At 48.5% G+C, this 12,778-nt stretch overlaps 1 protein-coding gene across 2 annotated transcripts in view; it reads left to right on the top strand.

Moving 5' to 3' along the window:
• Positions 1–5,315, top strand: part of LOC125400071 (S-adenosyl-L-methionine-dependent tRNA 4-demethylwyosine synthase TYW1) — a 74,457-nt gene extending 69,142 nt beyond the window's left edge. For both annotated transcript variants that reach the window (XM_048433763.3, XM_085681921.2), the window contains one exon: positions 4,756–5,315. In XM_048433763.3, coding sequence (XP_048289720.1) covers positions 4,756–4,977 — 222 coding nt within the window. In that variant the 3' untranslated portion in view covers positions 4,978–5,315. The remainder of the gene's footprint in view (positions 1–4,755) is intronic.
• Positions 5,316–12,778: the final 7,463 nt, after the last annotated feature.

Here is a 12,778-nt window from a genome sequence, read left to right as displayed (position 1 = left end):
AAGTCCAGAAGCTCACACGGAGTGGGATGAAATCCCAGGCCATATTATTTCTGGCTCCGTATCTCCTGGTATGTTTCCTACTCAAGGTTGGTGAGGCGGGTCTTACGCACTGGTATCCCCTCTCCACAGTGCACATCAGTGTGTGGTGGAGGCATAGAAGTGTGGGCCCGCTTTCTGTGAAGCAGTCTCTTTTGATACTTGTCTCCCTCTGGGCTCACAACTGGATGCATCACCTTAAGCCGGCAAGGTCAGAGACATCAAACACAAATTAATCTGGGGCCAGAGAAATGGCTCAGTGGGTAAAGGCTCCTGTCACCAGGCGTGATGACCTGACTCCTGGGACCCACGGGGTGGGTGGAGAGAACTGACTGCTTCCAAGTTGTCCTCTGACCTCCACACACAAGCACCCCCTCCCCCAATAAATAAGTGTAATAAATATTTTAAAATACTGTAACATTGATCAAAATAAGAGAACTGTGCTCCAGCCCAGGTGTTGGGGTCCAGGCTGAGCTGACCGGCCATCTTATGTAGATGGCTGTGGAATGTTTATAATAATAAAGGGATCTTACGCTGTCGTGTCATTTAGGGAATTTTCCCTGTGTGGAAGGTCAGATAATAGATGAGGTTGTGTGATTTTTTTTTTTCCTCACGGCAGGTGCTCATGCCCATGTACCAGCCTCCGAGGCTGTCTCGTTAGAGCAGCCTAACTGTACAGTCCTGACCCGACTCCTCACACTGCCACAGGATCGCCTGTGGCGTTTGTAGTTAGCTCATAATTCTGCATAGATTTACCTCTTCTCTTCAGTGTGGGGCTTGTGGGGTCCCTGAAGTCGGGTGACCCCATGTCTTAGGACACTTCCCCTCACATCTAGAGCTGGGGCTTTGTTTCCCTGTTGGCACGGCTGTCTTCCGGCAGTTTGTGTCTATCATGCTAAATGCTGCCCCTTTTACGTGAAGCAGCTGAACTTCTCTGAGCTCCTTTTCCCTCAGCTTGTCCTGAGGAGTGCAGAGGTTCAGTTTGATCCTTGAGGCCTGGTGGCTCAGCATTATTCTAGAGTCACCCATACTCTGGGTGGAAGGTTGTGTCCCCCACTCCCCAAATTCATTTGTGTTTCTAATCCCCCAGTGTGACTGTTTTAAAGATGGGGCTTCTAAGGGTTGGATGACGTCGTGAGAATAGGGCACTGATCGGCCAGACACTGAGCAGCCTGCACACAGGGAGAAAGCCTGTGTGGACACAGGGAGAAGGCATTGTTCGCCAGCCGGGAAGACAGCCCTCCCCAGAGATGGGGCTCACGGGGACCTGACCATGGGCTTACGCCGCCTCCAAAACATTTCTGTCACTGAGCCGCCCAGTCTGAGGTGCCTTGTCACAGTGATTGTGCCACAATCACTTGGCCCATTGTGCCACATCAGCTTGGTCCTCCGGTTGTGTCCTTAGAGCCTGGGAGTCGGAGTTGTCATCTGTCATTTTTAGCTTCTAATGGCCCTTTCTGTGCAGGTGGTTTCTTCAGTCGGGACCAGAGCACAGTTCTGAGGTTAGCATGCCTTCCGGTGCCTGAGTTTGCAAACCGCCTCTGGGATTGTAGATGAGATGCAGATAGCTTTTTGTGTTTCGTGAGAAAGAGCAGAGACTCAACTCTAATATATATTTAATGTCACCTGGGTAAAAGAATGGGGTTATGGTTCTAATTCAGTTTTTTTTTCAACTTCCCTAATGCCACAACCCTTAATGCAGTTCCTCATGTTGTAGTGACTCCCTCCAGCCATAAAATTATTTTCTTTGCTACATCATAACTGTCATTTTGCTTCCGTTATGAATCATAGTGTAAATATCTGATAGGCAGGATCTGCTATCTGTGAAAGGGTCGCTCCCCTTGTTGTGTTCCTATGGGCTGAGAACCGCTGCTCCAGTCTAAACAGATCTGTAGTCTCTCGGAGCCTATCCATGACAAGGAATCCCTTAGTTCTTACTTTTTTTGTTTTGCTAATGATTTATTTTTAAATATATTTGTGCGTGGGGTGGGAGGTATGTGTATGTGTGCGCAGGTGCCGGTGGAGACGAGGCATCAGGTCCCTTGGAGCTGGAGTTACAAGTGGCTATGAGCTGCCCAGTGTGGGTGCCGGGAACCAAACATGGGTCCTCTGCAAGAGAACCAAGTGCTTTTAACTACTGAGCCATCTCCCCAGCCGCACCCCTCCTTCCTTTTTCTTTTTGGAGACTGCGTTGGTTGATAATAACCTTGAACTCTTCCTGCCTTTACCTCCTGAGTTGCAGGGCTCTGGGTCTCGCCTGGCTAGAGAGCTCTCTGTCTTGGGAGGGAAAGTGACGATGGGAGTTTAGGCCCTGGGTATGTAGGAAGCCTTGGGGTGGCATTTCAAAGACTGGTCCTCATAATTCGTCAACAGACTAATTAAGCTTTTACATACATTTGGCCCTGTCTACTAGAAAGCTCTTAACTGAGATAAACCACAAACCATTTAAATTCAATAAGTATCCTAACTCCAAGAAGCTGTTTTTCATTTTCAATACTTTTTCTCAGCTGTAACTGGAAACTGTTCCTTCAGTTGGTTCATAGAATTAATTAGGCTTTTATTGTCGTTTTTCCAAGATTTATTTGAAAGGGTTTTGTGTGTGTGTGTGTGTGTGTGTGTGTGTGTGCCCGCCCTCAGAGACCAGAAGAGGGTGTTGGGTGCCCTAGAGCTGGAGTTAAAGGTGGTTGTGAGCCACCCAGCATGGATGCCGGGACCTCAGCAGTGTCTGGCCTCCGCATGAGCAGTGCATGCTCTTAACCACGTCTCCAGGCTGCTTCTGTTTTGAGACAGACTCTCACTGTGTGGCCCTGGCTGCCCTTGACCTCTTGTTCTTCCTGCCTCAGTCTTCCTACCTGGGACACTTGGCTCTTTACAGGTTACCAGTCAACAGTAACTTTACACACGGGAATGCCAGGCAGAGGCTCTGGATGAAAAGCCTTCCCCACAAAAGGAGTCTCCTCGGCCCCTCCTCTGTCGCCTCTGTTCTCTTTATTCACGGCCATTATGCCACAATGACTTTTGAGAAGCAATTTACTTAAGAGAGTACAAATTGGATTATTCCCCATTATTGAATTGAAATTCTTAACGAGGCTTTCTGCTAATGAGATATTGTATGCGTGTTAGGGTGCAAAGGCTTGAGTCATTTAGCAGCTCGGAATTAGACGCCATTGATTAAGGCTTTACTCAAGCAAAGTTTAGCAATAAAAAGCCCTCCGCACATTCTGCTAACAGAAGGGTGAAAACACATACCAGATAAAAGCAGCCGCAGCAGGAAGAGTCAGAGCCAGCGTGACTGTGAACCCAGGTGACACCAGTGCTTAGCTCTCGGTGGTCATCTGCAGTCACCCTGCCCCAGGGAAACTCAGTCTGCAGGCTGGTTGGCCTCTGACCACCTCCCCCGTTTATATAACTTCTGTTTTTTAAGGCTTTGTGTTTTTTCTTCTTTTATTTTTCAGATTATAGTGCACTTAGCATCCTATCCCCTGCACTTTTCCTCCAGTCCCCCTCCCATTGCCCTTTCTTGCACTCTTTCAACTTCTAACCTCGTCATGAATTGTTGTTACGTGGCTGTCTGTTTATGATGTACATGTATGTGTATTCCTAAATACAACCTGCTCTGGCCTCTGCCTTGTGGTCTTTCTGCCTCAGTCACCCAGGGTCTGGGCCACCGTGCCCCGTTCAGGAAGTATTCCCTATCAACAGTCGGGCCATCTGTACCTGGGGTGGAGTGGGCTTCAGGGACACAAGCAGTCCAAAAACACGTGGAACCGTGACACCAGAGGAGAACCAGGCTGATTAGCAATTTAAAACATTGTTTTGGGCAAGGGTCACATATAGCTCAGGCTAGCCTTGAACTTCTGATCATCCTGATCCTGTCTCCTGAATGCGGAGTTTCTGACGCACACCACCATGTCCAGCCTGTGCAGTGCTGGGGATGGAAGCCAAGGCTTCATACATGTTTGGAGAGCACTCTACCAACAGAGACACATTCTTGCCTCTCTCACTGGAAACTTTTGACATTTCTTTGATCTTTAAAAAAACATTTATTTTTATTTTTTGTATGCTGGTGTATATGGGGTGGGAGGAGGTTGCCAATGGAGGTCAGAAGAGGGCATTGAATCTCCTAGATCTGGAGTTACTGGAAGATGTAAGCTGCCCATCATGGGTGCTGGCACAAACTAGTTTTCTGGGAGAACAATACTCTTGATCGCTGAGCCTGCGCCATCTTTCCAGTCCAAACTAATGCTGTTTATCTCAGTTAGGGTTTCTATTGCTTAGCTAAACACCATGACCAAAAGCAACTTGGGGAGGAGAGGGTTTATTTCAGTGTATTGCTTGCAGTCAGTCCGTCACTGAAGGAAGTCAGGGCAGGAACCTGGAGGCAGGAGCTGATGCAGAGGCCATGGAGGGGTGTTGCTTACTGGCTTGCTCCCCATGGCTTGCTCAGCCTGCATTCTTACAGCACACAGGACCACCAGCCCAGGAATGCCACCACCTATGGTGAACTGGGACATCATCTACATCATTCATCAGTTAAGAAAATGCACCGCAGGCCAGTCTGATGGGTGCCTTTTTCTCAGTTGAGGTTCTCTCTTCCAAAATGACTCTAGTTTGTGTCAAACTGTCATAAACGTAGGCAGACAGCTCCTACTACAGTTATCCATGTGGGACTGGAACCCTTTTCCTTGTAGTTTTGCTTCTGACAACTTTTCTTTGTAGTTTAAGGTCAGTGGAGAGTGGTGGACGTGGATCGATTACAGCCGCTTCCAAGAGCTCGTCCTGCAGTATGAACAGAGCGGAGGCGCAAAGACGTTCAGTGCGAGGGATTACATGGCCAGAACTCCACAGTGGGCACTGTTCGGTGCCAGGGAAAGAGGCTTTGATCCCAAGGACACGAGATACCAGAGGAAGAACAAAGCAAAGGACATTTCTGGATGCTGAGCTTATCTGAATTAAGGATCTCCAAAGACAAAGCCTCCGGCCCCAGAAGATTCTCGGTCCGGTCACCTTCATCGTGTCAAGGGCAGAACTTCAGCTGTGCTCCAGAGTGACACCACCAGGCAGCTGGGCGCAGACGCAGCACCCGCATGTCAGGGTCGGACACTCGGCCCAGTGCTTCTCACCAGAGCGCAGGCCCTTCTCTGAGCTGATTTTTGAGACCGTGGAGGCGACAGTCACCTTTGGATTTTTAATAGTTTTGAATTTTATTTTAGTAATTTTCCTAAGTGCTATTCCTGGGTGTTACACAAAGAATAAATATTTCTGCCTCTTCCTTCCGAGCTACTGGCTTTTCCCCTGGCCTTCAGTCTTTTCTTTACATCTGTTCTGGTTAGGTAGCACTGGCTGGCGTCCACTCACGGCAGTGCGCCTGCCTCAGTCTGCTGAGAGCTGGGATTATGGGCGGTGGCACTGGCTGCGCTCTCTTAGCTATTGGCTCTTCCCAGAGTGAGCACCATTATATTCAGCTTATAGTAGCTGAGCCAAACCTTTCTGCCCCTTTCAAGGTAAGGAGTCCATGCTTTTTCTCAATCTTAAAGAATCACACCTCCTGAAAATGATTGTTCCCAATTCTCAAAGGTGTTTGGGTTCCCAGCATCCATGTTGGCCGGCTCACAACCACCTATAAGTCCAGCTCCAGGGACCTGACGCCCTCTCCTGGCCTCCACGAGCACAGCAGTCATTTGCATGGCCAACGTGGATGCTGGGAACTGAACTCAGGTCCTCTGGACGAGCAGCAGTGCTCTTAACTGCTGGACCATCTCTCCAGCTCTAAATGGTAGTTATTCTTCCAGATATTTTAAGATAGTAAATCAATCACTTTAAACTTTTGCATGTTCACAGCTTTTGTGGGAATTGTTTTAAACCTTAGACCAGCCTGTGCTTCATTCTGCCCCAGCCAGGTTACCATGGCAGGTGGCATGGGCTAGATGGGACACTCAGTGTGTAGTCATCAGTGCAGCAGACGTGTGGGGCAGGGTCTCTCCTTGTCTTTCTGTTCAAAGTCACTGTTGAGACTTGTGGTGTGTGTGTGTATGTGCGTGCACATACACACACACACACACACACACACACACACACACACACACACACACGTTTCTGTCTCCTCTCCATGTTTCTCTGTTTCTACCTCTGCCCTCATTGCTATGCACAATCAATCTGTCCTTTAAGACCTAAGTTTTCTGTTTCTTTTTCCCCGACATTTCTTGAGACAGGATCTCATGTATCCCAGGCTGTCTCCAAATTCACGTTGTAGCTGAGGATAGCCTTCAACTTCTGACTCTCCTGCCCCTGCCTCCTGAGTGCTGGCATTACAAGTATGCATTGCTGTGCCCAGCTCCAAGTTTTTCTACCCAGAAATATTGTAGTCAATTTTTTTTCTTAGGCAGTTGAAGTTACTTTAAAATTCTTTTGTCTAAAACACAACAATCTTTCCTAAAGACCCAGGGCACAAGTATTCTTTTATGACCACAGATTAAAGCTCCTTCTGCCCTTTGAGTTTCCGTCCCGTGAGACCCCTTCAGAAGCTCCAGAGCCGGCCAGCCTGTCTTTCCATACGACGGATGAGAAAGCCTGTCTCAAGATGGAAGAGGAGGACTAAAGCCAAGGTTTTCCTCTGACCTTCACACACTGTGTCCCAGGTAACACACATGAACTTCAGTTACACACATGAACATATGCACAGGTACACCCGCTCATAAAAATTAAAAAAAAAAAGTGGTAGGTGTATTGGAAAGATGGCTAGGTAGTTAAGAGTGTATACTGCTCTTGCAGAAGACCTGGGTTTGGTTCCTAGAACCCATATCAAGTGACTCACAAATGCCTGTAACTCCATCTCTGGGGTCTGACCCCACCTTCTGGCCTCTGGAGGTCCTACAGGCATGGAGTACGTATAAACTCATGCAGGCACACACACACACACACATGTACACATAAATAAATCTTTAAAATATCAGGGGCAGACAAAGATGGCTCTGCTGCTTAAAGTGTTTGTTCCCAAGCTTGATGACCTGAGTTGGACCCTCTCCGTGGTGGAAGGAGAGGACAGGCTTTCTGTGAGCTGTCCTCCGGCCTCGTCCTTCTGGTGTGGCGCATCACACACATGCACAGACACACAAATAGACCACGAAATTTATAAGCCTGAGTTACTAAATGAAGGAAGGAAGTAGATCGTGCATTCAGAGGTGCGTATAATTGACTGCTGGGGGCCGAGTGCTGTGTCCCATCGGGGAACAGGTTACACGTGTGCATTTTTATAGTTGGAACAAAAGTGATGTCATACATCAGTGCATTCAACGGGAACTGCACCGGAGGAGACAGCAGGTTAGGCTGGTGACACCAGAGTGGGATATCTTCCGGATTTCACGTTAACGGTTGGTAGGAGGCAGGCATGCCCTAATCTGGATACGTTCTGAGAAGGTTTTTCCTTCAGGAGGACGTTAGGTAAGAGACAAACGTTAAGGTCAGTGGCTCTTCAGTGGCTGGGGAGAGCACAGGGATTTTCAGTGAGCACCACGTCCCATGCACACTTCCCACATGCTTTCAGCTGGGGTCAGGCTGTCTGCAGCATCTTTGACAACTGTGTACTAGCCTCAGGCAGCATCCGTTCACTAACGCATCCCATTTGGGTGTGTGTGTAGTGTAGTGTATATGCACATGGGTTTGCACGTGTGCGCACATGCGCACATGCGCAGAGTCCAGAGGAGGACCACTTTGTCACTTTCAGGATTCCTGACTGTGCCTTGAGGTAGACTGATATCCAGCAAGCATTGGGGACCCCTGTCTTCACCCTCATCCCATGCATTGGGGTTACAGTCTACTCCCAGCTTACCTGGGTGCTGGGCATTCAAACCTCATACCAAGTGCTCTCACCATTGAGCTACCTTCCCAACCCCTATTTTTGGTTGTTTTTCTGTTGATACAAGGGCTTCCAAGCAGTTCAGGCTGTGCTGTATAGCCCAGTCTGGCCCTTAATCTATGGCGTTCTTCTGCCTCCTGAGCTACCACACTTTGCATTCAGTCAAGCTACTTTAAAAAGAAAAGAAAGCACAAAGGTAGACGTAATAAGGAAACAGGAGAGACACGTCAGCAGCCAAGAGTGCTTAACGCTCTTGGAGGGGACCAAGTTCAGTTCCCACCACCCACTCAGGTGGCTTACAGCTGCCTGTAACCCCAGCTCCAGGGAATCTGACACATTCTTCCTGCTTCCGTGTGCATCTGCACTCACACATGTATACACACGCACACACTTTTTAAAACTCTTTTAAAAAAGAAAGTGAGGCCAGGTGTAGTGGCGCACACCTTTAATGCCAGCACTTGGGAGGCAGAGGCAGGTGGATCTCTGTGAGTTTGAGACCAGTCTGGTCTTCAAAGTGAGTTCCAGGACAGCTAGGGCTACACAGAGAAACCCTGTCTTGAGAGGAAAAAAAAAAGAGAGAGAATGAAATGGGGGAGAAAAAAAAGACATTCTTTAGTTGAGAATGCCGAGGGTCCAGTTATGGAAGTCGGGTGAGTGGGGGGACTTTTTTTTCTTTGTCCTCCCCTCCCCTCCCATTGAGGCCTTCTTAAGAAGCGCGGGCTGTCCTTCTGCGCCCTATGTAGCCTAAACCAGTGGTTCTCAACTCCTGGGTTGAGACGTGTGCTGTGATATAGCCATCATCTCAGGAAGAATCCTGCTCTAGAGGAGAGAGGGGTGTGTGGGGGAAGGGCTAGAGTCCACCCCAGTACCTAGAGCTGAAAGGTGATGTAGAACAGGCAGGAAAGGGGGCTGGGGAGATGGCTCAGTGTAAGAGAGCTTGCTTGGCAAGTAGAAGACCTAAGGTCAGTTCCCAACACTTACATAAAAAGGCTGGGTACGGCTGTGCACCCACCCTTGGGGTTGTGTACCCCAATACTATGGGAGGCCGGTACCAGAGGATAGTTGGAGCTTGATTACTGTCACCCTGGCTGTATTAATTACTCTTCTATTGCTCTGATAAAACACTACAGCCAAGGCAACTTACAGAAGGAAGCGTTTATTTGGGTTTAGCGTTCTGGAGGGCTAAGAGTCCGCCATGGCGGGGAAGCATGGCAGCAAGCAGGCGTGGCGGCTGGAGCAGGAAGCTGAGCGCTCACCCTGAACCACAAGTACAAAGTGGAGAAAATGAGCTGGAAAGGGCCTGAGGCTTTTCATCACAGAGCTTGTCCCCAGCGACAAACTTCCTCCAGCAAGGCTGCACCACTGGTACCACCTTACACAGCACAAACAAGCAGACCAACCTCCCCAAGCAGCTGTACCAGCTGGGGAGTAAGTTTAAACACCCAAGACCATGGGGAACATTTCTTATTTGAACATTTGATGAAGGTTTAGTGAGGAACACTGTCTCAAGGGAGTAAAGTGGGGATAATCAAACAGGACACCCAGTCCTCTGACCGCTGCACACACAAGTGTGGGTACCCCACACAATCACACACACACACACACACACACACACACACACACACACACACACCTTGGGTGGCAGCAGCCAAGCCTAGAGGCCATAATGGTCCATGACTCAGGGAGATGGAGGCCAGGCCTGGGCCCTAGGAACAATTATGCAAAGGAACAACTTGAACTGATTTGCATTTTAATAAGCTCACCAGAGCTGCGGGTTTTCAAATGGCTTGGAGGGGCCAAAAGGGAAAGACATGAGTTGGTAAGCATTTTTCATAGAACAGTCTAGAAGGCCCCTGGGGTGTGCCTGTGTCTGTGGGGTGACATTTGCACAGCTGGGTTGGAGAGCTGCGGATGGACTTGAGATTCTATGAGGTAATGCTTAATGCACACAGCTGCAGACTGGTCAGATGGGGTGGGGAGGGAGTTCAAAGGTCAAGTGGACACTCAAGTATACAGAGAACCTAGGGGGACACAGAAATGTATCAATCATCACGTTGGGAGTTACCGTCAAAACTTAGGGAATGGGCCTGGGGAGATGACTCAGCATTAAGAGTCCAAACTGCTCTTTGAGAGGACCCACTTCTGGTAGCTCCTAATCCCCTGTGTAATGGATTAGTGGGACTTGTCTCTTAAAGGGAAAGGACAGATAATTAGACCCTGTAACTCCAATTCAAGAACCTGAGGTCCTCTTGACTTCATGGGTAACTACACTCAGACGCACAGATATACATAATAAGAAAAATACTAAAAAAATAAAAGAGGCAGGCTGAGCTCCCCAAAGCAGAGAGTGTATAACACAAGAACAGAAGTACCAGGCCCCGATGCAGCAGCAGCACAGGAAATGGGGTTACCAGGGGACGAGGTCAGACACATACTCTGTAGCTGTTGGAGCTCAGCAAGGAGGGCATCTGTTCATAGGAAGTGAGTTCTGTGAGGACACGTGAGTGTGTGAGCGTGTGGAGACTGGGGAGACACCCTCAGCTGCTGTTTCACTGAGCCACACCTAGAACCTTACTGGGGGATTCTATGCAAGTCCTCTATCATTGAGCCACACCTAGAACCTTACTGGGGGATTCTATGCAAGTCCTCTATCATTGAGCCACACCTAGAACCTTACTGGGGGATTCTATGCAAGTCCTCTATTACTGAGCCATACCTAGAGCCTTACTGGGGGATTCTATGCAAGTGCTCTCCCACCGGCTGAGCCACACCCCAGCCCTGTGACTTGATTTGTAGTGAAAAAAGACATTTCCAGCAGATCATCCCTACTCCCTGATCTTGTGGACGGCTTTCCTGGGACCCCTTTCTCAACCTGATCCAGTGACTGAACCCTATTTCCCGTTTCTCGGTCTCTTTCTCCTGGGGGAAGGGTGCAGGTGACATTTTGTGTTTGTCACCGGCCTGTCTGGGTCTGTCTGTGTGGCTGATACAGAGTGTGGCCATTAGACAGAGTCCTTGGTGACTCCCGTAAAAGCCTATTATTTTAATTTCCAAACCTTTTAGGGAGGCAGTGCAGCAGTTACAGCCTCATACTCTGTCTGCCTCCTGATTATGACAATTCATGACTCGGAGTCACAAACTGACCATCCCTTTGGCCACCACATCCTGTCCCACTCTGCTTGGCGTCCCCTCCAATAGAGTCAGCCTGTTGTTCCCAGGGGACAGGAAATGCTGATGTAATGGTTTCTATTACTGATATTGCCCTGGAAGTTGGGGTGCCAAGGTTGTCTGCAGTCCTGGGGAGGGAAACGAGGAGCTGAAACATCTTTATACCTTCCAGGGTGCTCATTTCACCGGGCTCTGTTAACCTGAGCTAATGTGTTTATTTAATTCAGCAGTGAAGATAAGAAAATACTCTCCCCGTTCCCACATCACTCAGACACATCTAAACATAAAATAAAGGATGTGTTTACACTTTATCCCATTAACGGGCCACTTCTCCAGCCTAATAAAAAACCCAGCAGCCAGTCTGTGATCTCCAGGATGGGGAAGAACAGGAGGTATGGGTAACCTTGTGCCCGACTGCTGGGGACAGAGGCAAACCTCTGCATCCCTGGGGCCACCAGTTCCTCCACCACCCTGCTTCTGCAGGGAAAAAAACTTGCAGATTCTCCATGGGCCCTATCGCCATTTCCCACATGCTTAGATAACTTCCATAAAAACTGGAAATGTCCCTCTTAAAAAAAGGAAACTCATTTTTTTGACTTAGTTTTTTTGGGGGAGCTACTGTGGTTGGAACCCAGAACTTTGTGCACTGGACATAGCATATGGTGTTACAGTTTGCTGACTTCCTGCGTTAGTCAGTGTTCTGTTACTGTAACAAATAACCCAATACAATTAGTTTAAAAGGAAGAAAGGTTTATGTGAGCTCACAGTTTTGGAGGTCTTGGTCTGTGATCAGTTAATGTTAGCCCCATTGAATAGGATCTGCGAGGATGCAGGGCATCATGGTGGAAGGGCAGGATGCAGCAAAACCAGACCCTAGAGGTGAGCCAGGGAGCAAAGAGGAAAAAAAGAGAAAGACAGGGCGCCACTATCCTCTTAAGAATATAATCTCCAACGACCTAAAGGTTTTTCTCTAGGCCTCACCTCTTCGAGTTTCTACCACCTTCCATAGTACCATGTTAAGGATTAAGATTTGGGGGACATGGTATAATTTTTGAGTTGTTGTGGGTGAAACACAGAAATAAATGAAGGATGCTGGTTTCAAGGGTATCAGTTCCCTCAAAGGCCGGGAAGGCATGGCAAAGCAACTCAGCCTGTGGTGGGAGCTGTTCACATCTCAATGGACCAGGACGGGGAGAGAGGGTCAGGAACCAGCAAGGGACTTGATATTATCTTCCAAGATGCCTTCCCCTTCCCCCAGCTGAGCCCCACCACCTCCTGAAATAGCGCCACCTGCTGGTTGGGGAATGAGTGAGTAAGCTGTGTACCTGTGTGGGTGTTCATTTTCAAACCTAACAGAGGACACTGAAGATCCGGCCTGTAACACCTCCCTCCCCATCCCAGATGGGAGATTATGAGTCGAGAATGGTGTCTTCATCAGCTTCCTTTGCGCCCCATCAAGGGTGGGTCTCATGCAGACGCCTTAGGAGCTATGTACGGAAGGATGAATGAAGGAATCGGTTCTTTGGCAAGCTCACAAAATAACAGATTCCTGTCTTAATTAGCTTCCTTCCCTTTATCAGGGAACCACTTATCAGGGCTCTAATAATCTCATGAGCACTTGGTAATGGATTCATTTATAAAAAACACCCCCCCCTTTAAAAAAAATAAGTCAGCGGTAACTTGCTTTGTCGATTACTGATGGCCCTTATCAAAATGCCT

The sequence above is a fragment of the Myodes glareolus genome, chromosome 2, assembly GCF_982192425.1.
Source record: "Myodes glareolus chromosome 2, mMyoGla1.1, whole genome shotgun sequence".
NCBI classification, from domain to species: Eukaryota; Metazoa; Chordata; class Mammalia; order Rodentia; family Cricetidae; genus Myodes; species Myodes glareolus.
Note: the sequence above shows the minus strand (reverse complement) of the source record. Positions and strands in the feature narration are given on the sequence as shown.